Source organism: Parambassis ranga, chromosome 8 (genome assembly GCF_900634625.1).
Source record: "Parambassis ranga chromosome 8, fParRan2.1, whole genome shotgun sequence".
Lineage (NCBI taxonomy): Eukaryota > Metazoa > Chordata > Actinopteri > Ambassidae > Parambassis > Parambassis ranga.
In genome coordinates, this window is record NC_041029.1 from 13,145,861 (window position 1) to 13,173,288 (window position 27,428).

General features: G+C 40.6%; 4 protein-coding genes and 3 non-coding genes across 7 annotated transcripts; 2 read left to right on the plus strand and 5 right to left on the minus strand.

Moving 5' to 3' along the window:
- Positions 1 to 3,756: 3,756 nt before the first annotated feature.
- rps11 (ribosomal protein S11) lies at positions 3,757 to 5,841 on the minus strand. The gene is made up of 5 exons (XM_028411749.1): positions 5,699 to 5,841; positions 5,078 to 5,218; positions 4,790 to 4,865; positions 4,286 to 4,415; positions 3,757 to 3,942 (listed from the first exon to the last, which is right to left on the minus strand). Exons 1-5 carry the CDS (start codon positions 5,711 to 5,713, stop codon positions 3,819 to 3,821), a joined length of 486 nt encoding a protein of 161 aa, XP_028267550.1. The 5' UTR covers positions 5,714 to 5,841; the 3' UTR covers positions 3,757 to 3,818.
- Positions 4,028 to 4,112, minus strand: LOC114440654 (small nucleolar RNA SNORD35). The gene has a single exon (XR_003671189.1). It is a non-coding gene; the product is annotated as a small nucleolar RNA SNORD35 (small nucleolar RNA).
- On the minus strand, positions 4,519 to 4,603 carry LOC114440653 (small nucleolar RNA SNORD35). The gene has a single exon (XR_003671188.1). It is a non-coding gene; the product is annotated as a small nucleolar RNA SNORD35 (small nucleolar RNA).
- On the minus strand, positions 4,945 to 5,029 carry LOC114440652 (small nucleolar RNA SNORD35). Its single transcript, XR_003671187.1, has one exon. It is a non-coding gene; the product is annotated as a small nucleolar RNA SNORD35 (small nucleolar RNA).
- A 168-nt stretch (positions 5,842 to 6,009) lies between the features above and the next one.
- LOC114439656 (apoptosis regulator BAX-like) lies at positions 6,010 to 10,299 on the plus strand. The gene is made up of 6 exons (XM_028411748.1): positions 6,010 to 6,233; positions 6,854 to 6,902; positions 6,983 to 7,138; positions 7,240 to 7,375; positions 8,845 to 8,949; positions 9,032 to 10,299. The coding sequence occupies exons 1-6, from the start codon at positions 6,206 to 6,208 to the stop codon at positions 9,128 to 9,130; spliced, it is 573 nt and encodes a 190-aa protein (XP_028267549.1). The 5' UTR covers positions 6,010 to 6,205; the 3' UTR covers positions 9,131 to 10,299.
- Positions 10,300 to 12,931: 2,632 nt separating this feature from the next.
- On the plus strand, positions 12,932 to 16,302 carry LOC114440469 (apoptosis regulator BAX-like). The gene is made up of 6 exons (XM_028412927.1): positions 12,932 to 13,035; positions 13,960 to 14,008; positions 14,083 to 14,241; positions 14,338 to 14,473; positions 14,749 to 14,853; positions 15,166 to 16,302. Exons 1-6 carry the CDS (start codon positions 13,005 to 13,007, stop codon positions 15,262 to 15,264), a joined length of 579 nt encoding a protein of 192 aa, XP_028268728.1. The 5' UTR covers positions 12,932 to 13,004; the 3' UTR covers positions 15,265 to 16,302.
- Positions 16,303 to 17,579: 1,277 nt separating this feature from the next.
- Positions 17,580 to 27,108, minus strand: map3k14a (mitogen-activated protein kinase kinase kinase 14a). The gene is made up of 16 exons (XM_028412856.1): positions 27,035 to 27,108; positions 22,772 to 23,029; positions 22,615 to 22,687; positions 22,359 to 22,533; positions 21,814 to 22,176; positions 21,594 to 21,728; positions 21,376 to 21,505; positions 21,123 to 21,251; positions 19,656 to 19,760; positions 19,413 to 19,570; positions 19,139 to 19,289; positions 18,636 to 18,902; positions 18,442 to 18,551; positions 18,193 to 18,331; positions 18,001 to 18,101; positions 17,580 to 17,911 (listed from the first exon to the last, which is right to left on the minus strand). The coding sequence occupies exons 2-16, from the start codon at positions 23,019 to 23,021 to the stop codon at positions 17,750 to 17,752; spliced, it is 2,448 nt and encodes an 815-aa protein (XP_028268657.1). The 5' UTR covers positions 23,022 to 23,029; positions 27,035 to 27,108; the 3' UTR covers positions 17,580 to 17,749.
- Positions 27,109 to 27,428: the final 320 nt, after the last annotated feature.

Here is a 27,428-nt window from a genome sequence, read left to right on the forward strand (position 1 = left end):
GATTCTGCCTGTTTTCTGGAGGATTGTAGGATTCAGGGCTCCAGTGTGAGACCATCACTCAGCAGGAGTACACCCCAGGGATGCTCTGATGACAGCCATGCTGGATGGTTCACACATGACCCAGGAGCACCGCTGCACACAACACCCTGTCCTGTGACCCACCCCGACTTTGATCTGACGGCACGGTGTAAAATCGGAGATACCCACACATGTCTGACACTCAGTCTGTGTGACAGAGAGGGAATGGACACGGCCGAACATGAGAATATTGAATTAAGAGCTGTCGTGCAAAACCTAAGAGGTGGATCTAAGCTTTACCGTGTCGGCCAGGTGAGCGGCGATCAATCAAGGATTTGTAATGGATTCAGTCATAATGATCTATCTGCTGTTCAGTTAACATAATCACTCATATACAGACGCCTCTGCAGCCATGTGCAATACAGAGCGGCAGCCACATCTGTTCAAACACTTAAAATCAGTTAAGCAGCTCAGGGTGCTGTTGTAGATATCAGACACTGATAACTGTGACCATAACCTCTGACCTTAAAGTCATAGATCACGATATGCTCATTATTCACCATATCCACTTTCACTGACTCCCACCTGTAGGCCATCCTAACCCATATTTAATAAGCTTGCATGCACTTTGGAGTTTTTTTTATGTTGCTGAATATCATGTCTGAACTGTTGGACGCTGTCTTTGGTTCCACAACATTGGCTGTCTTTGTGTTAGGGCCTGATGAGATGTCCAGATGTGGAAGGTGACCCCTTGCTGACCCATAGTGGAGCCCACTGTGTCTCTGTTGTGTGTCCCAGCAGTAATGATTGCATATTATGTTCGCGGTAAAACAAAAACACACACACACACACAGCAGCACATAAGTCTGGAGCAACAGCACAGTATATGTATCCCTTATAGAGGCAGATTTAGAGGTCATATGGTTAAGAGTATCCACCTTATTAAGACGCTTTATTTATTTAATGGAGAAAATATTTTTATTTATTTATTATTATTTTTATTTTTTGTAACTATTTTGTGTATTTGCAGTATTTTCAGAGCAGTGTGCTAGTATTTCTACAGTCTGTTATTCTGTTTGCAGAACTGACTGCAGGGATGAGGGGCTTTATCTGTTACAGCCCAGCTCCTCATGCTACGTGGCTTCCATCTGTTCGCTCCATCAGATCTGCTGCTACTGCTTCTGCTGAAAAAACAGTTTGGAAGCTGCTGACAGCCTCCAAATAACCCAGAACAAGCAGATCCAGCATGGGGACTCTATTCACCACCATCATCACCCCCTTACCCTCCTGCTCAAACCTCCTGCTGGGTCAACAGAAGGCCTTCTGTTTTGATAGCGGCCATTACCCTCACTGGGTCGACCCTCTGAGGCAACATCCCTGCCATTAAATACACAAGTAAGTACGACTGCAAGCATGCTCCATGACACTGTGTAAACGTGTTGGCAAACTGAAGTGATAAGAGTTCAACAGGCTGCTGGCACAGACAGGAGAAGATCATGATGTTTGGAGACTATGCTGCATTGCTTTGATTGCAGACATCACAGTGTACCGTCGGACAGACACACAGGGTCTGCACAGGCTGCCACTTTGTGACAAACGATGCACTAAATCTCAGCCCGCCATTGCCTTTTGGCCTCCAAATGGAAAATGAGGAGCAGAAGCATGAGTGGCATTACCACCTGGAGAACTGCACATTTCAAGATGTGGAAGAATTTAAGTGGGCATGACGTGACATGAATGCCTTCATCCCTCTAAAGCTCTGTGTGACTGTATGCTTTATCTTGATTTTTTTTCTTTATCTTCCATCACAGCCAGCTTGGGTTTATTATGGGTGCTCAGACCTTTTTTAAGGGATCAGACCTCTGCCCTCAGACAAACACTCCATGGGAGCATGCATGTACTGATGTGGGCTGGGTGGCCTGCTGGGCCGTCATGCTCCCTGGGGTGTCTGCTGGTCAGAGGGCCTGTTATTCAGAGAACATCCTGAGGCCCTCCCACCCTCCTGTAGAGTCAGCAATGTGGAGTGAAGAAGCTGGGAAAGCCCCAGTACACAAAGGGAGAGAAGACAATTTGTGGTCTGAAACTAGGGGCCACTGATGTTTTGGTAAACAGCGCAGAGAGCTACATGACTACAACAAGTAACAGAGAAAAAATATTTATCTTTTCCATAGCAAGCCTTCAGAAGAACAGCTGCTCACTCTGCTAATCATTAACTGACAGGCCTACTTACACGGCTGAGCTCACATTAACCACTTTCTCCTCTTCTCGTCATCACCATATGGTCCACATTCACTGATGCATTGGGGAAAAAACATCCACTGCATCATTATGTTAATAGCCCTGCCATGGTACTCAGAAGACAGACGGCGGAGGGTGGGGGGAGGTGGCCCTGACTGATTCCCATACAGAAAAGATGTCATCTTCTCAAGCAGAAATAGGGACGCATGCAAATGAATCAGCTGATACACAGACAGGGCCATGAATACACTGAGATCCACGCTTGTTGTGTTTGCGTGTGTTTATCTGGATCACAGATGCTACTGAGTATTCTACAAGAGAAGGAGGTCATATTATGACTAAAGCACCATGAGAGTGTCAATTTGTATAGTCACACTTATCTGACAAATTTTAAGGATAGCAGACATTTAAACTACTTCAGAGTTTCTGCTGGTGATATAAAGTAAATGCAGAAGGTGGATTTCAGAATAGATTCCTCAGATTTCTATCCCCCATCCTGTAGATTCATCATTCATCATATTTGGAAAGTTATTTGTTTATTATTTCACTCATTAATGAGTGCACACAAATGCAGACTGGTGGCTCCTGTATTCTTGCACAGTGGATGTGCTGCAACATAAAACAGCTATCTGTTGCCCCCTGCTGGCCACACATCAGAAAAATGTATATGGTCGATCAACCACTGGGGGGCACTGCTACACACTAAAATAATAGCATAAGTATGCCATGATGTGGTTCGTTAGACTCATTGTTCACCATTAGCCTCTACCACCAAACATTAATGTGTAGCGTTCTGCAGAAAAACTCTACATACACATACACACCTCACCCATCCATTCATCATCTGAACCCGCTTTGTCCTGCAGTGCAAGGTCACAGGGGGATGGAGTCTATCCCAAATCTACGGGTAAGAGGTGGGGTAAAACCTGGACAGGTCACATCTGACTCCTCTTATTTCCAAATGACTCTGCTACAGAACAGGCCTGTCAGAATGTGCTGCTCACACTGATGTAAGTACATAACATACTGTACAAAAGTGAATATATCATAGGAAGAACTTATTAGATGTATTACAGAACTACAAGTATACGTGTATATTGTAGGTGTGGGGAAATGTTCATTTATTATTGCATGGGTAGGGATGCCAGCTAAAAAGGTGTGTGTAACATCTCTATTCAACTACACTTCAGTTTCAGGAGTGATCCAACAGGTCACAGCTACAACACAGGTGGGGATTAGGGAAAATCTACTGCATAAGTTTTGTCAGCTAGAAAGATTCAGTCTGATGTAATTCGGAGGTAAAGGGCCTATTGCTTATTCCCACCTCATTCAATGTAAGGTAGTTGCTTCAGAAGTGATGCTGGAATCATTTAGAATTTATCATGGACAAGTCCAACAGCTTATCGGGTACAAACTGGTGACAGGTTTATTTTGCTCCAATGGAAAATTCCAAAACCAACATTTAGAAAATCTGACTGAGAAAGACAAAGAGCAGAAAAGGCCATTTAAACAAGGTTTTCTTTATTGGACAGTGAAACAGTTCATTCTGTTCAAAGTCACACCTAAAACTTCTGGAACTGCTTCTTGGCTCCAGCAGCCTTTGTCACTTTGAGGACGTTAAACCTCACAGTCTTGCTAAGTGGCCGGCACTCTCCGACAGTCACAATGTCTCCAACTGTGACGTCTCTGCAGAAAAACACAATATGGAGCAGTTAGTACAAGTTGAGTACCTGTTAAAATACATCAATACAAGCAACATCTGGTATAAAACCAAGCTGCATCAGTTTTTGCCAAAGGCAGTGTCGTCAGAGCTTCCTGAGCTTGGAAGACCATCGTGAGAAAAAGCATCATTTGCAGCAAATTAAGACACTTTTTGGCACAATCTTTTTTTAAAAAAAACAGACTGGTGCTAAAGTGCTGAGATCACTGTTCAATAACCTAAAATAAATAAACTTTGTTCCAGAACACACATTTCTAACATCTACTATGAGTTGAGTGCTGACATATCAGCATGTGAGCAATGTGATACCTGAAGCAGGGTGACAGATGAACAGAGAGGTTCTTGTGCCTCTTCTCAAAGCGGTTGTACTTGCGGATGTAATGCAGGTAGTCGCGCCTGATAACGATGGTTCTCTGCATCTTCATTTTGGTCACCACACCTGTATGGGAGACAAAAGAACAAGAGTTGGTGATAACAGGTTTTAAAACGTAGTTAAACCTTTTAAACGGGTAAAGGCACCGGGAGATTTTTGCTTTTGTCACTAGACTACATCAGTGTTGCCATTAGGCATTGTCGTCAGAACCCAAACGGTTTGGAAGACCATCGTGAGAAAAAGCATCATTTGCAGAACAGTGACAAGTAAAAGCAAGTCAATATGTAGCTACTGGTAAGCTTGTTCTGGCTTGAGTGCCTTTTAGTTAAAGCAAAACTAAGGTATAAATAGTTACAGTACCACAGATAAACCACTTGAACTTGCACAGTGACACACTGCCATTGCCACTGTTTAAATCTATCATGTTATATTAAACTGACCAGACAGGATACGGCCACGGATGGAGACATTTCCAGTGAAGGGGCATTTCTTGTCAATGTAAGTGCCATCAATAGCCTGGAGAAATCAAAGAGAGAATAATTAGTTTATTATTGGCTCAACACAGCAGTGTTAAAATCCTGCTCATAAACACTTTTTGACTGCATCAGTGTTGCCAAAAGGCATTGTCGTCAGAACCCTACAGGCTTGGAAGACCATCGTGAGAAAAAACATCATGTGCAGCTTACGAGTGAGCCTTCAGATATAGAATTTAAGACTCGAGTAGTTACCTCTCTTGGGGTTTTGAAGCCCAGCCCGACACTCTTGTGGTAACGGGGGAGCTTTTCCTTGCCCTCCTTTCCACCATCAGTGACCAGAACACGCTTCTTGTTCTGGAAGATGGTGGGCTGTTTCTGATAAGCCCTCTCGGTCTGGTGAAAAAAAATACACACAAGTTAATCTTGTAACATACAGTACGTTCATCTTTCTGAATTGGGAGAAGCTGCTAGGAAGCGCCGGCGCGGCTAACCAATCCAGCGCAGACTTCCTCATTAAAGACTGAGACATTATGTAGCTTATAGAACGAATAATCACAAAAACTGTATGGCACGTGTTTACATTGAAATCGCTACCACTGACAGTATAATGCACGTAAAGCATCGTTAATAAAGAAGCTAACTAGCAGCAGGCTAAGCTAGATGAATTAGCATTCAGGCTAGCTAAACGCTACACGAGGGTATCATATCGGCAATAACAAATAGTTCAGAAATGTGAGGAAATATGGCTCGAAATGGCTCATGAGGACACATAAGCAACATACAATAATATATACTTCAGAAAAACCGGCTAATGTGTATTTTAAATCACGAAAATGTCGATTTAAATTCACCACGCCGTTTTCCTGAACATACTTGTGCATCCGCCATCTTTGCCTGCCGAGTTGTAAAGAGGCCTGTGCATGCGCGCGACGGCCGGAAGACTGCACGGAGGAGGAAGTGACGACAATGGAAAGGCGAGGCAAAAACAACATGAAATCTAATTTTATTGTTCTATAATAGTTTCTAATTGATACACACAATAGATTACTTTTACACCGGTGTGTTTACACCCTACTGTCCGGTGTTTGTATGCAGCCTCAGCTCTCACAACGCGTGGTCTACATTACAGGTGTCAGGTTGCGGTGAATATGTGTATAAATCATTGGCCAAAGTGAAGCATCTCACAACCTGAAATGTAACCTTATGACATTACGTCAGCCCATCAGTCCCCATGATGGTTATCAAATCCAATACTTTTTCATACGTCATTGAGCCATAGAGAGAGATGTTTTACTCTATTGCTCTGAGTCCCTAGTCACAAACGAAATAAGTGTTGTCACATGATTGTACGGAAGCAGAAGCAGAGTGAACGATATCAAGATGGCATCGCACCCGGGAGGAGATCAAGGTACTGCCTAGCATCTGTAATATTATCACATTAAAATTCACCGTGACAGTGTTACCAATAGTATTGGAGCCTTGGGTAACCTGATAATAGTCCTTAACTGTAGGTTTGTTGTTGTAGCTCGCTAAGTAGTAACATTAGCAGCACTGTGGCTAGCTTAGCAAGATCGCTAAACGTTAGCTTAACGGTAGCCATCGCTTACTTTGCGTTATACAGCTGGGCTAGCTGCTGAGATACCTATACAAGAGTGAGTTAGCAAAAATGTGTAAACAGAACTGAAACTTGTATATGAGAAGACAACATTATTTTACAATAAATATCTTTAAACGCGGCGGTGAACAACTGTGTTTGACATAAGCGAATTTGTTTTTTTAGATGTTGTTGGTGACATATACAGCGTTTTGTTTTTTGTTCGTTTTTTTACACAACGGATGTTTAGGAGTAAACAGAGCAACACACATGAATCCGACGAAAAATAGTCGCAAAAAGTAACAAATCTGTGAAATATTGAATGATCTAAATTAAAGTAAATGAACTGTTGTTCTGTGAGACAGAATCGGAGTAGGAACACTTTGGTATCAGCATTTCAATCATCTAACTAGCGCCTTACTTTTGTTTTTAAGGGAATTCCAGAGACCAGATCTTGGAAGTGGGCACACTTTTGTTAAAGGAGTAAGTACATATGATATCCAGATATTCTGTTGGTCAAATAGCCACATAGGTATAGTATTACACTGTGTCCTCCTGTGTAGTTTCATCTATGAGCGGGTGAGGCAGCATGGAGACAATACTGTAGTGACCAGGGCACAACTGGGTGGCGGAGAACTGTCTGACCCAAACCACAAGAAGCTTGCACAGTGCCTGCAGCAGATCGGAGATGAGCTGGATGGAAATGTAGAGCTCCAGAGGTAGACTTTAAATAAATCCACAAACCAAAGCATAATAATTTACTGTATGAGTATTATTGTACTTACTAATTACCTAAATGTTGTTGGTTTTTTTCCCCTAGGATGATAAATGACTCCTCTCTTAGTCCCACAAAGGACATTTTTCTGAGAGTTGCTGTTGAGATCTTCTCAGATGGAAAATTCAACTGGGGCCGAGTGGTCGCATTGTTCTACTTTGCCTGTCGACTTGTCATCAAAGTAAGTGACTCTGTTTTTGTGAAAAGCACAGATCAGACCCAAAAAAGTTTAATTCACCTACAATTCATGTTCAAGGGGTTCTACCTCTATTTTAGGATGTTCCAGGTTGAAAACCTCATTACTTAAATATGAGTGGGGGATGTTTGTTTACTGTGTTGTGTGTTTGATTATAATAGTTGCTCATGACTGTTGAGATGTGTATATGTAGGACGTTCACACACGTAAGGAGGAGCATGCACAGTTGCTTAGTAGTGCAGCTGTAGCAGGGTTCCTACACATTTCCAAATTTAAAATTACAGACTTTTTCCATACTCAAATTCTCTTTTCTCTAATTTTGGAGACACATGCTCATATTGTGGCATATCACTAAAATGCATATCATATTTAGCTGGGCATAAAACTTGTATCAGTGCCCTGTCTTTTGTCATCACTATATACATTACTCAAAATACATGATCCCACCCTGACAGGTGCACATCTAATCTAATCTAATCTAATTTAAGACACACTAAAACACAGATGTGAATCACATATGTTGTGCAAGTGCACACACAGGCTTACTGAAGCTTATGTAACATTTGAAAACAGCCATTCTTGTATTTACTATTGTGTTATATGAAGGCTCTGTATGAGTTCCACTGTAGCTCAAATATTTATTGTCTACACACTAAGATATGCTGGAAAGAATTTATGGGTATAGAACATTCACTAAGGTGAGAAATGGGTAAACCTACATTTACCCATTGTCAAGTGACATCAACTCTGGTGGAATTAATGGCATCCATACTATGTTGATCTAACTTTCTATTACGCTGATTTTCCATGCCAGTGGGGCAATGTCACTTTCTCTGCTCTGCTGAAGATGAACCAGTTGATTTGTTACAACGTTGTCGACTGAACTGACAAACTAGATTAGATTAGATTAAGAAACCTTTATTAGTCCCACAATGGGGAAATTGCATTTTTGCAATGGCATACAGACAGCAAGGGATAAGTTAAGAAAAAGATATATACATTATAAAATAGACTACCAATAAAAAGATATATACATTATAAAATAGACTCAATCAAAATAAAAAACTGTTTACATATTAACAGTTATTGCATAGGTGACCTAGCTGGGTATCCAGGTAGGCCTACTTATCTTCATGTCAGAACAGTCATTACTCGCATGGGCATCAGAAGCATTGAAAATGTGAATTATTATAAGCAGTTATATTATGGGGGGTCTCGGGGTCCTCCCCCTAAAAAGCCACCAGGCTAAGTGGTTTGTGTACGTTGTCCCTTAGCCTGTGTCTGTGTGCAATAAAGAGTGTGGAAACTATGAGTTGTATCCGCCGTGCATGTTCCAACAACCCGTCCAGGGGGGAGACAAACGAGGAGTAAATCTGGACATCTATGTAGAAGCAAAATAAAGTGAAACAAATTTGTGGTCATTCAATAAAGTTTCTCTCCTCACATCGTCCCAGGCTCTTATAACCCAAGTCCCTGATATCATCAGAACCATTATCAACTGGACCATAGACTACCTCCGTGAAAATGTGATCAACTGGATCAGGGAGCAAGGCGGCTGGGTAAGAAGCAAACGGACACACCTTACCTCATGAATAAAAAAAAAAAAGTTGTCTCATGTCTTATGTTTTTTTTTTTTTTTAGGAAGGTATTCGTTCCTACTTCGGCACTCCCACTTGGCAGACGGTGGGAGTTTTCTTGGCAGGTGTTCTCACCACTGTTCTTGTCATTCGCAAGATGTGAGAGATGTGTACGAAGAGCAGGTTGGAGAAAGATGGGAAGGGGGGGGGGCAGGAACAAAAACATTAAATAACACCTGAAGGACAACAAAAATAAAGACACGTGAACAAGTTGCAGAGGAAGAAAAACTGCTCTTCGTTTCTGCCTCCTTTCCTCGTGCAAGGATTGGAAGTTTGACTGAAAGTGCTGTTGTGCCCACGATCCTTACGTCACTGGAGAGAATTGTGTGTATTTACTCGCACGAAACGGGAGGTTGGAGAGGTTGTAAGACTTGAACAAGGATGCATTTTAAGTAATTTATTTTTTACTTGGTACTTCTAAAAGTCACTGCATTCTTAAATCTGCCCTGAAATATATATATATTGAAATATGTTCTGATTAAGTTAAGTTCCTTTCTGTGTTGTTTTAGTTTGTAGTTCCATTTCCTTTCTTTTCCAATCTTCCCACTCTCTCCATCCATTTCATCATGGTCTTTGCTTGTATATTCATATGTATTTGTGAGTCTGAGGATGTATTTTATAAAAGGTCTAAAGCAAAAAAAAATGTATTAGAATGCAGCCATGTCACATCAAGTTAAGGAGATATTTATTGCAAGTAATTTAGATGTGATCTAAACTTCCCCAATCCGTGTCCCCACTTTCTTCTTGTACTCGCACTCGGCTTTCAGGACGTGACGAAAGTGCCACACCGGGGACTTGTGTACAAAGCTGTTTACGTGAACATGGTTAAAAGATTTTATGATCTCACCAAAATGACAACAGAACAGTCACATTCTTACATGATGTTTTTGAAGCATTTTACCAGCATAGAGGGTCCACTAAGAGAACTCCTGTTTTTCATCTCGTGTTGGTGAGTGAAGCCACGTGTGTCATAAAATAACGACATGTCCTTCAATCTGCAGAAGACACTGCAGACACAGAATGCATTGGATTGCTCACAGATACTTACCTCACATATTCAAAAGTACTGTAACCTCATGTACACAATCTTGTATACCCAAAACAGCTTTTTATGTTTTTCCTCGTTTGTCAGTGCCTTGGTGTTTTTTTACTATGGGGTCATTTTGATATTCTTAAGTTTTCCAGTTTCTATCACATTTGTAATACTGAAAATTGTTTCCAAAATCTTTTTGGCTTGATTGTTGTAATAAATAATAAAAAAAAAATAAATTATGTCTTTCTGTAGCTATGTATTGACTGGCACAGTTAAGATTCATTACAATAGAGGTTGTGGGTTTTCTTCACAACACAGGCGCCCAGCTCTCATACAAATATTGGTGGTGTATAATTTGCTAAGGACTTATAATGTAGTCAGTTTTAAATTGTGGATTAATATACTACCTGTAACCTCAAAGTGTGGTTTAGTTCGTTATGTAATCACAGTATAGGGGAGTGAAAAAAGGCCTCAGAGGCCATAGAGTGCTTTAATTATTGATAAAACCCAGAAAAAACTTCATCAATGGCTTCAGAGAGATTTGTCGTTGAGAGGCAGAATCTTATGAACCAAAGAAAAGGTATATCCCGCCTCACATATGCTGCTTTATCTTTATCTTTATAAGTAGGTGGTTTGAATTTACTTTTATTTTGTTACTACAATATTGAAAAAGTCCCTCCTGTACTTCTCCTTGGCCCCCCCAGAATAAAAATCAGGGAGGCCAAGGAGAAGTACAGGAGGAAGCTGGAGTGGAAACTTCAGCAAAACAAAACAAGAGAGGTGTGGAGTGGAATGAGGACTATCACATATATATTACATAGTTACAGGTCGAGCAGCAGTGGTGATAATGGCAGTGTGGAAAGGGCCAATGAGCTGAATCAGTATTTTAACAGATTTTGATACAGTGACCCCAGTTCACCCTGCTATTGACTCTTGAGCAGCTGAGCGACAACAACCAGCCACTTCACCCGCCCTCTCTTCCCCCACAGCTCATCCAGATGGCCCTGCTCACACCTCGTCCTCTGACCCCTCGGCTGACAGTCATCACCTGGGAATTACTGGTTCCCCACCTCCACCGATCACCTTCACCACAGAGCAGGTGCGAAGACAGCTGCAGAGACTCCACACAGGCAAAGCTGCAGGCCCTGATGGGGTGAGCCCCAGGGTCCTGAAAGCCTGTGCCCCCCCAGCTAAGTGGAGTACTTCATCATGTCTTCAACCTCAGCCTGAGTCTTCAGAGAGTCCCCGTCATGTGGAAGACATCATGCCTCGTTCCTGTTCCAAAGACGCCTTTGGTATTAAGATAACTTAATAAGCAACCTTAACTGGAAGAAGATCTGGAATCTATCTGCCAAATATATGATAAATAATAAAATAAAAGAAGTGTCTTAAAAATCATTTACAGAATTTATCCCTCTAAATTCTTTTTTACACAACGTTTTAAAAGTATCACTGATACCAATTGCTCTTTTTGTTTGGGATCCTCTGATGATGTCTTTCATTTGTTTTGGTCTTGCCCCTCTTCTACCAGCTTCTGGACAGATGTCTGTAATTTGAGTTCATCTTCTATTGATCCTAAATAAAAATGTAAAATTATATAATTAAAATTAAAGTAAAATTTATATAGTATTTATAAAATATAGTAAAAATATCTTTGTGTATGTAACCCCTGGCACTGTTACTTATTGTTTCTTGTTACTGATTTCCTAACAAAGTTATTTTAAAAAAAAAGAGGCCTGTGCATGCCCGCGACGGGCGGAAGACTGCAAGGAGGAGAAAGTGACGACTATGGAAAGGCGAGGCAAAAAATAACATAAGAAATCATTTTATTGTTCTGTAATATTATTTTCTAATTGATGTAACCAGGTCAAAGAAGGCAGCTTCTAATCTTTTATACAGTCCGGTGTCATTCTGCTAGGTGTCCAGTAGGGGTAGCTACACCGCTGGTGTTATTAGGGTGCCTACCTGCGGCGGCATATGTGACGTCACTGGTATGCGACACTCGCTCGTCCGCATAACAGAATTTCACCTGTGTTTCAAAATAAAAGCTCTCAATTCTTCAAAAAATGTACTTACTGAAAGTAATCGATTACATTATAAAGAAGTATATTTATGAAATGTAAGACTTATGGACATCAAGCCGCTGTGAGTAATATTAGGGTCAATGAAAATTGAGAAGCAAACATAAAAGTTGAGAAGTAGGAAGGGTGGTGTATAATTTGCTAAGAACTAATAATGTAGTCAGTTTTAAATTGTGGATTATTATACAACCTGTAACCTCAAAGTGTGGTTTAGTTCATTATGTAATCACATGGATTGATTTTACATGTGACCATAACTCTTAAGATGTGCCAACGTAATCCATAATGCACGCTGTGAACACGATTGTTGTATTGATGTAATGCAATCACAGAAATATGATTTTTTTTTTTTTAAATGACACCACAGAAGAAACCAAAAACAAAAAGTAAAGAAAAATACTGACCAATAGTCCAGCATGGAGAGAGTTTGGATGGGGTATTTAAATGTTTTTTTCTTTAGTCGCCTTATTCAAATAGCCTACTGTTGTTTTGAATTTGCAAATGTATGAATCCTGCGGGACATAGAGTTTAGTTAGGTTTATTATAAAAAGCACATGAGCAGCGAAGTATGACTAGCTTGTGATAACAGGTTAGAGGAAAATATCACTAAATATTGTGTTTGTATTCTTTCCTTTGTTTTTGTCTTTAGTTATGTATATGTGGTTAAATTCTATAAATAAAAAGTAAAATGTTACACAGACTAAATATTTAAAAAACACACACACTGCGGGAACTGCGGGGTCCTAAAGCCGGAAAGTAACTTCATTGCGTCAGTCCACTTGCGTCATCCGTCATAGTTTGGAGCCACTACTCACAAACAAATAGTTTTCACATTTCAGTCAGGAAGTGGAAGCAGAGTCAAAATGGCATCGCACTCGGGAGGAGGCGGGAGAGGTACGGGCTGTCATCTGTAATATTATCAAATAGAATTTACCATGACAGTGTTTTAACAGCATTGGAGCCCTGTATAAAATGATGCTTTGATACTTAACTGTTGGTTTCTAGTTGTAGCTTGCTTGACGGTTATCGCTTACTTGCGTTATATAGCTGAGCTAGCTAGCTGGGATGTCTATACAAGAGTGAGTTAGCAAAGTAGCCTAAATAAAACCGAAACTTAAATAGTAGAAGATTACGTTCTTTCATATCAAAAATAGCTTTTTAGGGCGGTGAACAACTATGTTTACCATAAATGATTTAATTTTGGTTAATTTATTTAGCTGTTGTAAATGACATGATGATATTAACAGGTTCTTTAATTCAAAAATGACGTTTATTTAACGAAAAATCCACTGAAAAGTAATCAGTTACACTAAACAAATAAATATGGGAGGAGTAAAACCTTAAAGTAACTTTTTTCACATTTAATAAGTTCACATTTAACAAAATGAAAGTTACGTTTTCTCTGATATAGCAGTACGGTCAAGTGAGTCATCAGCGGAAACTCAAGTCAGCTGCAACCAGGATTTTAGATGCGCGACTATGCGATGAAGTACGGTATGGGTGCCCAGGGCGGCCAAAAAGGCAAAATTGTACAGTAATAAGTCATGAAAAGATTATATAGTTATACTCAAATACTAAAAAAATACTTTAAGTATAAAGTATGTTAAAAAAAAGTTGTTTTATGCATAATTTAGTATTCCTGATAAATCATTACTTTTTACTGTTTTTGCCCACCCCAGGCACCCATACCGTACTACTTTGCATAGTCGGGCAACTAAAATACTAAAATCCTCATGAAGGCCAGCATAAGTCAAACAGTACGAACACTTTTGTATGAGTATTTGGATGACCTAACTAACAAAAGTCTTTGTTTTTAAGGAAATGGCAAAGATCAGATCCTAGAAGTGAGCACACTTTTATTAAAGGAGTAAGTATGTATGACTGATAACTCATTATTTAACTGAGTAGCCAAATCATATAATTCTGTGTCCTCCTGTGTAGTTTTGTTTATGAGGGGGTGCAGCGGTACGGTGACAGCAGTATTACTGTGACCAGAGAGCAGCTGGGTGGAGGAGAGCTGTCCAATCCAAAGCACAAGAAGTTCGGGCTGTGCCTACGGCAGATTGGAGATCAGCTGGATGGAAATCAACAGTTTCAAATGTAGGCTGTCTGTTTAACCAAATACAGTGACGCAAGTATAAAAATGTAATTCACAACTACCTGCTCCTAATCTGCACGTGTTGTTTTTTTCCCTAGGATGATAAATGACCCCTCTCTTAGTCCCACAAAGGAAACGTTTATGAGAATTGCTGTTGAGATCTTCTCAGATGGAAAATTTAACTGGGGCAGAGTGGTGGCATTGTTCTATTTTGCCTGTCGACTTGTCATCAGAGTAAGTGAAGCTGATTCTCCTGATGTTAATCTACGTTAATCTACAAAGCTAAGTATAAATTAGATTACAGCATAGAAGAAATGTGGCAATAGTCTTCCTGCAAAACTCCTAAGCAACAAGAAAAGCCACAAAAAGACCAAATTGAAAAAAGAATGAATGCAGCAAAACTATTAATTCATCTAAAGGGAGTTATATCTATAACTTATTTTAAAAACAAAATCTGTAATAAGGAATTATTCTTAAATTGTAATAACCTTCTCCTCATACCTTCCCAGGCAGTTAAATCCCAAATTCCTGATATCATCAGAACCATTATCCACTGGACCATAGACTACTTGCAGGAACATGTGATCAACTGGATCATAGAGCAAGGCGGCTGGGTAAGGAGCAAACAAGCACATCTCACTGAGTATTGTTTACATGCACAGCAATACTCCAATATAAACTGGAATAAGAACACACTCAGAATAAGATCGCACTATAGCTTTTTCTCACGGTTTGTATGGAAAATCCAAACAGATTTGATTTGTTGAATCAGCCTCACAACATGTGCTAACAAGTCTCATGGCTCCTGTAGTGATCACATGAGTCCTCACATTCTCTTCTGCCATTTTTGAATAAGGCAAAAGAGTTCCGTAACTTATTTACTTGTTAATATTCACATTTCTTTATCACTCTTTTTTTCATTTTAGGAGGGGATTGGCTCCTATTTTGGCACTCCCACGTGGCAGACAGTGGCAGTGTTCATGGCAGGTGTTATCATCACGGTTCTTGTCATTCGCAAGATGTGAGGGATGTATGTATGAAGAGCAGGAAGGTGAAAGGGAACAAGTACAGCTGAGGGGAATAAAGGACAACATCAGAAACATGAAATAACACCTGGAGGACAACAAAGTGAAGAGGTGTGAACAAGTTGCAGAGGAAGAACCTGTGGAAGCTACTCTTCATGTCTGCCACCCATCCACATGTAATGGGGAGTTGGACTGAAACTGCTGTTGTGCCCACCACGGAATTGTGTGTATTTCCTTGCACAGAATGGAAGGTTGATGAGGTCGTCTCTTGAAAGAATGCCGTTTTAAGAATTTTTTTTTTTTTACTTGGTACATACAAGCATTCTTAATTCTACTATATATATATATCTATATATACAGATAATTTGTTTCCATGTCCTTTTTCCCATCTTTAATTAAGTTAATATATTTGTGAGTTATACTGGTCCGATACACTTGAATGGGTTAGATGGAAGTCATCAAGACATTCTCTGTTAACAAGACCAGTCGCATACATCTTTGATAGTATTGTTTGAACTTTCCCAGTTTATGTCCACATTTCTTTCAGTAAATGCACAATTCAACTTTCAAGAAAAAGTGCCACATCATCAACTTGTGTACAAAGCTGTTTACATGACCATGGTTAAATTAGATTATATGATCTCACCAAAATCACAACAGACTAAATCCCATTCTATCGTGCTGGGATTTTTTTTTTTTTTTTTACTAGCATAGAGACTCCAATAAGATATCTCCTGCCTGTTGTTTTGATTTTGGGGTTGTGAATGGAGCTGTGTGTGCCATGGACTGACATGTCCTTCAGGAAGAGGCTGCAGGCACAGAATGCAATGGATTACTCAGATACTTACCTCATATTCAGAAGTACTGTATTTTTACATGAGCAGTTCAAAACTGTAACCTTATATTCTCCAAAGAGCTTTTTTTTTTATAAATTTTTCTTGTTTTACAGTGCTCTGGGGTTAATGTTAATGGTTTTGTTTGCTTGTTATTTTAGCTTTGAAATCAAGTTGATATACTTAATAAAAATAATTTTGCATACAGGGCCTTATGTCTGATTTAGATGTTGAGTACATATTTTTTCACACCTTTTCACCTAGTGTAAATGCAGTTACGCATATGAATGAAAAAAATTATGATTTATTTTAGATATTCTTTGGACTTCCTCAGCTACCTTAGTGTTTTATACAAGTAAACACGTTCCGGGGGGGACATGGTTTGTATCCACCTGAGGCCGCAGCAGACGTCTATGGAAAAGCTAGACTGGAAAAACAATATATATATATATTTGGACTGTTTTGCCATATATCCCATTTGTACAGTTAAATATGTTACATCCTTTTTTTGTTTACCCACTACTTTCCAGTGTAGAGCTTTTTGAAATTTGTAGCAAAAAGTTTATTGCAGCCAAAATTTATGTTCCAAGAGTTTTACCTTCCTTCATCTAGAAACAAAATCAAGTGAATCTTATTTGTAAGATTGTTTATTCTTAAATGATAAATTATCGATTATCAAAAAACAGCCACAAGTGTGTGTGTGTGTGTGACTAGTTGGTTGTCATTCTGTGGTAGCCTTATCATAGACCAGCAATCTGTGTACTCCACCTTATGCCCATTGACAGCCGGTGTAGGCTCCAGCCCCCCCCCCCCCGTCGCCTAGTAGTACAGGGCAAAGCAGGTTAAGAAGATGGATGATGTTTGCTAGCTCTTATGTATTTGTGAGTTTGAGGCTGTACTTTTATAATTAACTGATGGCAACAATGTATTAAATGGTAGGCACATCACATCAGATTAAATATTTTTACTGTTTAGATCTACCAATGAGATGTAGAGATATTACACAGTGAGGTTCCAACTCCCCCACTTTATGTCCCTATTTCTCTTTGTAAGTGCAGAACTAAACCTTTAGGAGATGACAGAATTACTACTCCAGGGACTAGTAGTTGTTTACACAGTTAAAAGGCCTTACCTACTTTGATCAATGTTTCGAAATCTACTGTAACACTAAAAGCCTTTCCATCAAAATCTTCAGAGGAGCCAATATAATATGTCTATGCAATGTTAAGACACATGTGCTCACTGGTTAATAAATGTTAATCAAGATTGCTGTTTTAAACTTCAGGATGATGGTAATTAACATAAAGATGGATGTAAACATGAAGGAAGTTACTAATCAGCATGGAATGACAAACTGAATTAAGTAAGAAGGAAATGTTTGCATGCTCTGAACAGTTCAGTAAAATGTTTATTGACCTACATACATGCAATAAAAAAGGTTCAATGTAAACATGAGACAGAGCTAGTAGAAGACACCTTTGATGAAAGTTCATAGGAGCTTTTATTCCTTCCAATCATGAGACATGTAAAAGGCAGTTAAAAAAACGTACCGACAGTTCAACCAATCGATGAGTCAGTCAGATGGCTACACAGCCTAATAAAAGGCACACGTTATGAGCATAACAGCTGATACAAGGGGAGAATTGCAGTCTTTATCTCGTCTCCAGGAGCCCATCTTTGATTCTCCATCTCCAGGCGGGGCTGAAGTCTGGCGCAGGGACACAGCAGAGCTCGAGACCGGATTCCTGTACCTCCTCATCGTGAGCAATATGCTGGCCCTGCGGCGTCTCCAGAGTGAACACTCTCTTCGAGATCTATAAAAGCAGACACACAAGAAATGTCAAATTATTGTATCTATGTTTTTTCGCTCTCTTTGTCATGATGTGATGCTGCTAGGCCTCACCTGATCACTGATTCCAGTGGCGATGTGGCCCACCTTCACCCGACGCGCCTCTCTTATCCGGATGCTTTTCCTGTTGAAGTCTTTGATGCAGACATCCACCCCTGTGCCAGTCACACAGCAGAGACACACATAATGTTAGGGACATGTTCAGAAAACATTTGCTAATATATCAAGAGATATTTTTCTTCTCACCTTCAAAACAGCATGGTGGTGGTTGTTGTGTGTGTCCCAGTAATTCCAGACTCAAGACTGGCACATCTGGCTGGCTGTTGTAGGAGAAGACGCCAGAGCTGAAGTCATCTCCTGGGCTCAGAGACCAGCGACCAGAGTCCTGGGAAACATTTAAAAGAAAGCACATAAGGCAGTCAATAAACCCTGTTCAGCCAACTTGGATGGACACAAATGCTGGATGCAGTGAGTTAAATGTGTCTTTGGAGTTACCTTTTTATCCCACGGTTCCCAGGTTGAATAAGGACCACTGCTGATACAGGACAAGAGCTGCTCCTGTATCTCAGCAGGATGGAGCTGAGACAGGCTGCTCAGGTAGAATTCTGAAACACAGGAAGACAGTCACAGCAGAGTTCAACCCTGCACCAAGTTTGGCATATAAAAATAAGAGATTAAAGGAAACTCACCTCGCTCCAGTTTGATTAGCTCCAGTTCAGGCACACTGACCCCCTTGTGGTTTGGCTCGGTTATCAGCAGGCTACAAGGCGAACATCGCTTTGACTCATTAGAATGATCCTCCTCTTCTGCCTCACTGTCTATCTTCGTCCTAATCTCTGCTGTGATCACTTCCTCAATGTCACTGCTGCTGCTGAGTGGCAGAGAGTCAGGCGGTTTGTTGGTGATGTACAGGGGCTCCGTGTAGACGCCTTTCACTGGGCTAGTGAATCCTCCAACTGCAATCAAATAAACAACATTATAACTCTCATTCATAAATAATGATGTATGCAAGGGTGTCATTATCAAAGAAGATGAGCTGACATGTATGCATTTCTCCTCACTGGAGATGGTTTTTGCACTTCAAAGGTATTTCATTTCCCTGAGTTTTTGCTGTCAGGTTAGTTTCAGATTACCTTATTCTCATCCTTATTATAGAATAGATAAAACATTTGGATGCAAGGATATAGTTCACCTTCTCTTAGAGCTCTCTCTGTTTTCTCTCTAAGGTCAGATGCTGATGATCTCTTCACAGGATCCTTCTGGAGTCCTGCCTTCAGAATTTTAGCTGTGAGCTGACTACAGTCAGGTGGTACCTCTCTTAGAGGCGGAGGTTCATTTGCAATCTGTAATCATCAGAAACAGTGCATTCAGTCAAGGTTTGATATGAACAGTACACACGGTGTGATGATGATGATGATGGTGGTGGTGGTGGTGGTGGTGGTGTGCGTGTGTGAGAGATGTCGCACCTTCAGGTAAAGTCTACAGGTGTAGTATCTCGTCCATGGTTGACACCCGTTGAGCATGTGCAGTAACATGCAGCAGCTGCTCCACACATCTGCTTTGGCACCGCGGGGTTCTCCTTTTACAATCTCAGGGGCCATATGGGTCTCTGTGCCCTTGAGCTCTGCATTGAATTACATAGAGAAAACCATGAATTAGGATGTTGTTCACACATTTTAATTGAATTGCCATGGTTACAATATATTTACCTTTGGACCCGCTGAGGCTCTGCCCCTGGTTGTCGAGTCTCTCTGCGTGTCCGAAGTCACACAGGAAGGTGTCTCTACCGTCCTCCGACAGCAACACATTGTCAGCTGTGGGAAACAGTCAGTAAGACACTGCATTAATGTCCTGCTGTTTTCCATGACTTGTGTTTGTGTAGTTTGAGAATAACATAATTAGAAACAGGGGCAGCTGTACAGACTTAACATGCTCTACAGACAAAGGAGCTATATTAAGAGGAAATATGAAGTCACAGAGGTCCTGCTGCTGTAAAAAAAAACTGGAATGAATGTGGAAAACTAAGCAGATATAGCTATGTTAGATTACAGACACCAGGTGGCGCTTGAGCTACATAAAAAGTCACCTTTTGTCTACCCTTCAACATTTACTTTGCTCTTCCTAAATCTTCGTTCTCACTCTGTTCTTGTGTTTCCTTCTTTGGCTCAACTACTTTTTTCCCACTTCTGCCTTCTCCCTAGCCTTGTACTTTTCTGATCTTGTACTCTCTGCTAACAACTTCCTGCTCCTTGTCCCCCCCCCCCCCCCTTCATTCTCTCTTTTCTTTCTCGCTCTCCTTAACTGTGCACATGCGCGCTTCTAAAGAGCAGCGGTGAGTCACACTGTGGGAAATTCCCAGCCCGTCTTCTTCTCTCTGTGGTAATCCGGTTTCACAACACAGGTGTCTAAAGATCAAATCTAGACTGTATCTATGACACTGGCGTTCCACACAGCAGCTGCACAAAAACACCAAAACCTTCTGATGAGAAGAAAATCACAGATTACTCTCTGTTTTTGTTTGCCACCAGGTATCACAACAAGTAAAAGTCAAGTTGACACATTTTATTTTTACTGTTATTACTGTTGTTAACATTCATCTTGAAAGGGTTTATAGGCCAATATCCAGTGTGTTACTTTTTGACCTTTACATCTAACTGTTTATATCCTTGTAAAAAAATAGACTGTCAGCTAAATCTAGGAGCACAGAAATAGCTACAAAGGTTTGGGGTAAAAAAAAAAACAAGGATGGTGATGATGATGGTGCCAGATGATTGGATGCACCATCTGTCAGTCAACATGTAGTCAGATGAACTCGCCAGAATTAAACACAACAAACCACTGAGGAGCTTTAAAGACAGCAGTTAGCTTGTTGTTATATTATTAAAAAACAGCTGCTTCCAACTGTCATGAAATCTAAATCACACACACAGCAGCCAGTACTTCCTTATAGGCTGCTGACTGGCATGAACCAATCTCGGTTCGGATGCAACCACATAGCTTGAAGCCTGGCAAGATGGCAAGGTTTGTGTGTTTGTGATCTCCCAAATGTTGTGATAATTCTTATAATTAACTTCTTATAGGTCTGCCTTGAGTAAATAAATGAAAGTTAAGTGTTTTTTCTGTAAATCTCAAATCTCAGACATCACTTTTGAAAAGAAATCAATAGTTGTATATACCTTTAATATCTAGATGTGCCACTCTTTTCTTCCCCAGGTACTCTAGTGCTGTTAAGACCTGAGAGTGGTAGTGGAGGCTTAAATCTTCTGGCAGTCGGCCACGCTCCACTATCAGCTGGCTCAGGGAGCCTGGAATAACAGACAAAGAGGTCAATGTTCGATCACAAAGAACATAAGTGTTGGGCCATCTACAGTCATTTGTAGCATCCCAGAACTTCATTTACTCATATCTGTGTGAGGAAGATGTGTTTACCAGACTTGTGGTCCATTAAAAGATAAACATAAGGCCCCTCTCTGACCACTCCAAAGAGTTCCACCACACGGGGAGATCTGAGGGCACTCCACGCACCCACCTCCTCACTGCTGAACCTCTTCAGTGCAATCTGTGAGAAAACCACCGAACAAAGGAGTCACACTTCTGAACTATGCAGTGGGGGGAAAAAACAAAAAGGATTAGATGTCCTGCAATACCTTTTTGACAGCAAAGTTGAATCCTGTGTTTATATCTTCAGCTCTGTATACTTCACCATAGGAGCCTTCATTGGTAAACTCACAGAGAGCATATTCCCTGCCTTCTCTGTATTCTGAGTCCACAACCTGAAGGTTCTATTATGAAAAGAGGGAGACATGTTCGATTGTATGAAGCACATTTTAGACAGGAAGAGGAACGAAGTAATCAACTAGCACGTACATCATTGTAAAAGATGATCCCCTCGTTGGGAGAATCAGGCATTAAAAGCTCATCTTCTTCCTCCCTTGCTTCCCTCGCCACATCTTTAAAAAAGGGACCTGCGTAGCACGAGTCCCCCTGACTGACGTTGCCCCGGAGCCCAGCGAGTGGCAGCGTATAGTCTCCGGGGCTGCAGAGGGAGTCTGAGCTGCTGTCCTGCTCATACGACTGGAGGCTAGGGAAGTGGACCCGAAGAGAACAGATGAGAGGAGTGCAGCTGGAGACTTTGCTGTAGCCTTGCCCTCGGTCCTGCTCCGCAGAGCTTTCAATGCTGCTACAGCAAGAGGTACTTAGGTCACGTCTTCCTCCGAGTGACGACTCCTCCTACACAGGACAAGAAGAAAAACCACAGTGTTTACATTCTAAGGTGAAGTGGAACATCAAGGCCATCCTCCATCCTTAATGTTTGCCTGGGAATGACTGCCAAGAATGTTGTGAATTCTTGTTGAAGAATTACAACAAGAATTTGTCTGCTCTTTCAAAATCAAAAGCAAAAAATAACTCACCAGGATTGGGACCAGAGCACTTCCACTCTCCTGTTCAGGAACTTTTCTTTTCTTCCCCTTGCGCTTCTGCCTCCTCCGGGTCTTCTTTCTCGGGACAAGGTGTGCCGGCGAGTTGCTCAGTGCCTGGATGGAAGCTGTTGTTGGGCACGCCACGTTGTTGTGCTCTGAGGAGGGACTGGACCAAGACAGCGATATACAATTCAGTGTAACCCATGTAAATAAATACACAAGGAATGATGTGGAATTAGTGTCATACCTGCTGGAGAAGCAGATAAGGGAGGGGGCATTGGATGGCCCACAGCAAAACTCTTGAGAGTCCTGGGTTTCACCTAAACAGAGCAAAATATTCAGTCCTATCCAAGCACAGTTATTTAATATTGACTTTTATTGGAAAGACAATGAAAGACATTTACATTCAGCCTGGGCAACGATAGTTGTGGTCTTGAAGGGCATTTGTCCCACTTGCTCTGCTGTCCCCTGGGTCAAAAGCTTGTTGACTATAGCCCATTGACTCATGTAGGATATCTTGCTGTCCTTCCCCTCCTCTTCCTCCTCCTCCGTCTCCTGCTCCGCTGTGGAGCAGGTGACGGACCCCTTCAGCTTGGCTTGGGGGGAGCCAGAGAAGGGTGCTGTGGAGTTGAAAATCCTCTGCCTCACCGCCATGTTACCTGCTGGAATTAAAAAGAAGGCAGAACACAAGCCACTGATAAGTTCTTTGTCATCAATGAGCTTCTACATGTCTATAAATGAACAAATAAATGCCAAATAAGAAGAAATATTCCACATTTTAAAACGTTATTTCATAGTTGCACATTAATTCCTTGCGCAATGACAATGTATTTGTCTCTTTTACAGACTGCACTTTTACACACCAGTGACTACATCCAGTTCCTCATACCAGGAGTGAGTGTTAAAATCTCTGTTAGGATGTATTTTCAAAATTAAAGGTTTAACAGATATTTATTCCTCTTATTTTATTCTTTAATGCCACTTTCCTGATACCACAGACTGCAATTTCCACAATCAGGATAAAAGGTTTTAGGATGTTTTGCAGGAATGTGCAATATGAACACAGCAATAACAGCTTAACAGCCTGCTTCTTCTTTGAGGTTTGACATATTAGACTGTGCCATGTCAGTTCAGGAACACAATGAAATGAAGTGAAACTTTGAAAGTTTGCGGTGAGCCGATGAGACAGGAAATTCAAACCGGGCCTTGTTTTGACAGTTGCAATTGTGTCGTTAGATGCAAGTGCTCTGTTTCACTCAAAGGAAATAATCTAGGTGAGGCACGGCTGGGCTGATAGTCCCAAAAAAAAGATCTGCATGACTGTCTTTGCTGTAGCTTTGAAGCGTAGCCATTGTAAAGCACAAAGCATTCAGCAGTGTTTATAAGCAAGGAACAAATAATATGTGGGATTACAGTTGCAGCACGTTGCATCAGTGTATCCATTACAGTTTCTCACACAAAGACAAAACACAGTTTTTTTCTGCAGATTCTTCCTCTTGACACAGCTAACAAATTATCCCTACAAGCACTACAGAAAAACAGATAACAGATACATTTCAATTAAAGTGTACAAACGCCGTTACCTTCTGTGTTGACTTGATGCACTGCACTGTTATCTAGACTGAAGCCATTTAACTGTCACTTCCGCGTTAACGCTGCACCACCACACCCCAGTGAATTTACATGGAAAGGAAACCCACTGCACCAAACACCACAACCAAAACAACAACTCTGTGAGGCAGGGTAGACGTACCTAGAGATGCCAGTCTAAACGGCTTCCTCTCTGCCGTATGTCCACGCTTTAAGTATCATCTATGTGCTCTGTCGAGCTGCCTCTTCTTTCATGTTCTGCTTTTCAGTAAGCTCTGAGCTCTTCTTTGCCCTCTGGCAGAGATCCTGGCTCTCAGCCAACTGGGGGAGGAGCTGCCTGACAAGTGACTTATGGGAAATGGGCCTACACTTCCCCATACTCAACCCCACACACATACAGACACACACACACAAACACCTGCTAAACTTTATAATCTACGAGATAACAGTGATTGTGTATCTCCTGACCAACGAATAAAAATAAAACGTTTCAGTTAAATAACAGACATGACATGTACGGCACAGCATGTATGTCTAATAAACACATTAAGACAACCAAACCAGCTCATTAATTGATTTGACACTACAAGAGTATTCCATTATCCTAATGAGCATGTGCGCTGTAGCCAGTCGGTGTGTGTGAATCTGTCACATGTTGTGTTGCACGCTCTCTGGTATATGTTCGTGTTGTTAAAAACCGCAACAACAAACAACAAAGAGTCTCTCAGCTCTTCAAAGAAATGTGACATATATGTTATCAGACATTAGTTCAGTTCAGTTTTGAGAAGTTGGTTAGCATTTTACTAGTCTATTAGTCATAAATTTACATATTTGGTCACGCAAGTGTAGAGTCAGAAATGTGACTCTAGATAGAGGTTTAGGATTCTGTACATTTGTTAATAAGCCATTTATCACACCTTTAGGGTGTCCCCAGTCAAAATGGCAGAAATAGTCAGCAGCATAAGACTGCAGCACCTAGTTCCCCATTTAATGACATTTTCTGTCTACAGTGATATAGCATTTTACAGAGTATTTGTCAGGTCTTGGAGGATAGCTGTTTTGAGGATTTAAGCCATTTGAACTGATCAACAGTTAAAGATCTTTCTTTATAACTTTAACTCTTTGTTTGGGCTCATTTTAATGCTGATGAATATGTTTAAATTCAGTACATTACTACTAATCCTGAGCAAATCTATAACTCTTATTTGCAAAGATTCAACTTCAAAACTGGAACCTTCACTTCTGGAACAACACAAGAAACACAGAATCTGCTGTAGTACAGGCATAACTAACAACCCTGTAATTGAGACATTAAAATCTTGAGTCCTTAATACAAAAGGAACAGTCCATGGTGATCCTGTGCAGAGAGGCTACACAGTGTTATAGCCAGTGACGCTCACGCAAATTAATGAAATTCCAAAGCCTTTAGTAAGGACAGCACAAAAAAAGGGGACTCAACCTGAAGCAGGCCACAGAGTGCACAGAGCCAAGCATTCCTTAAGGGATGTGTCGGCTGATGCTCAGGAAAATGTCCCAGCCCTGTGCCGCACATGTTCAGAGGTGTTAGAAAAGCGTATGCGTGCACACATTAACTCACAGAATCCAGTCACACCTCTCCATCTCCCTTTTTCCAGTTACTTCTGCTTTATTATCTTCAATAAAGAAATATGAGTCATTGCAGTAAGTGAGAAGCATCCTACACAAAGCAATACACAGTGCAGAATATCTTCCTTCAACAGTGTACTGTGAATGAGTGTTTGACGATATTGTTCTAAAAACTGCTACAGGACTCATGTTGTTGCTTTTATCAGTTTTGTGTTATTGTAAACACTATATTTACACACACACACGCACATTGCTGTGCAAGGTGAAAAGCAACGTAAGTTTCAGTGTCCCCCTCAAGGACACCTTTGATTGGTGGACAACCCACTCACACACACACAGACACACACACACACAATTCACAGCTGCAAAATAAGCTCTGATGCTAAAGTTTAACACACTTTATATAACTTGGAATGCTTTTACTTGGAATGTTGTGAGCCTTATCTTGCCATTTTTTGTGAAAGTGAATAAGAATCAGGACATTTGCACTGACAGGACACAAAGTTATTTTTTTTGTTTTTTCTCGTTCAGGGATGGACTCACGCCAGGCCTGCTTAGCCCGTAAATGCAGACCAGGAGTCTGACTCTGGGCCAAGAGTGGCCTATTGTGCAGTGTGGAAAGAAGCAGAACTTGGGCCTGACACACAGTACCTGTCAGGAGTGACAAATGTAAACAATTAAATCTGGTGGATATGAGCTAATAACGGGCTAATGTTTCATATATCATGCATGCAGATAAAACCTGATAATGACATAAGATGGGAGCCATACTCAAGCACATGAAAAAAATCACAAAAGCTACTCTTGTGGGGACATGTAGGAAAAGTTAGTGAGATTAAAACACCCCTTTTTTCCTGACTTCTTTTTCTTTTCTTTTTTAAATAGATGTGTTTTATTGCTCGTAATGTACTTTTGGTGTTTCTTAGATAGTAATTTTGAAATGATAGGTATATTTATTGATCCTAAAGATAACAATGAATGTAAAAACACCTTATAGACACACAAAAACATCACATAAACAGCAGAAAGAAGTACAAGCAGGAGGACAGTACACCTACAATCTGAGACATTATGCCTCAATAAGCGTGTGTGTGGTTTTTAAAGTTTGATGCCATTTAATGCAAAACTTACAGTGAGCATCTTAACCTAACTTTTATAATGCTGGTTTTTGATATAGTCACAGAAAAGAAGAAAATATACATACATATATATATATAGCTATATGTAAGCGTCCTATTCGGTGTGTTCTTGAGTGTTTGCGCGTCCTCAGTGTACTAAAATAATAACTTCCTTCTGGGCACATTCAGCGCCATTTCGCTCCTACTGCCGCCTCTATTCGTTGAGAAGTCCTAACATTTGAAACACAAACACGTGTCCTCGGAATAAGACACGAACGTCTGAGTTTACGAATATGTTACCGTGTTCGGGAAGATGATTAAAAAGTAGGTAAACACAATAGGGACTTCACTTACCGTTCTTTCACTTGGTAGGCGTCGGCCGATGGCGATCTGCGCATCGATTTTGAGTCGGCTACCTTAGACGAAACTATTTCCGGTTACATTTCAAAATAATTATTTTGTCCCCATAATTAACTAGCATTTATACTAAATCAACTCAAAACGTTTATTACTCTTGTATTGTAAGTACTTGGTATACACTGCTTGTGCTTTAGTACTACTATTTGCGCTTGTTTAAATAATAATTAGGCTTTTATTTTGAAGGGGGAAAAAAATCAATATTTCTTGTATGTGCATATTTTCTAATGTGATTTTTTTTTCTTTTTTTAATTATTTGCAAATGTATTTTATTGTTCACCGGCTTTTGATATATATTTACATAATTGTAAAGATTGTAAAGATTCGTTCC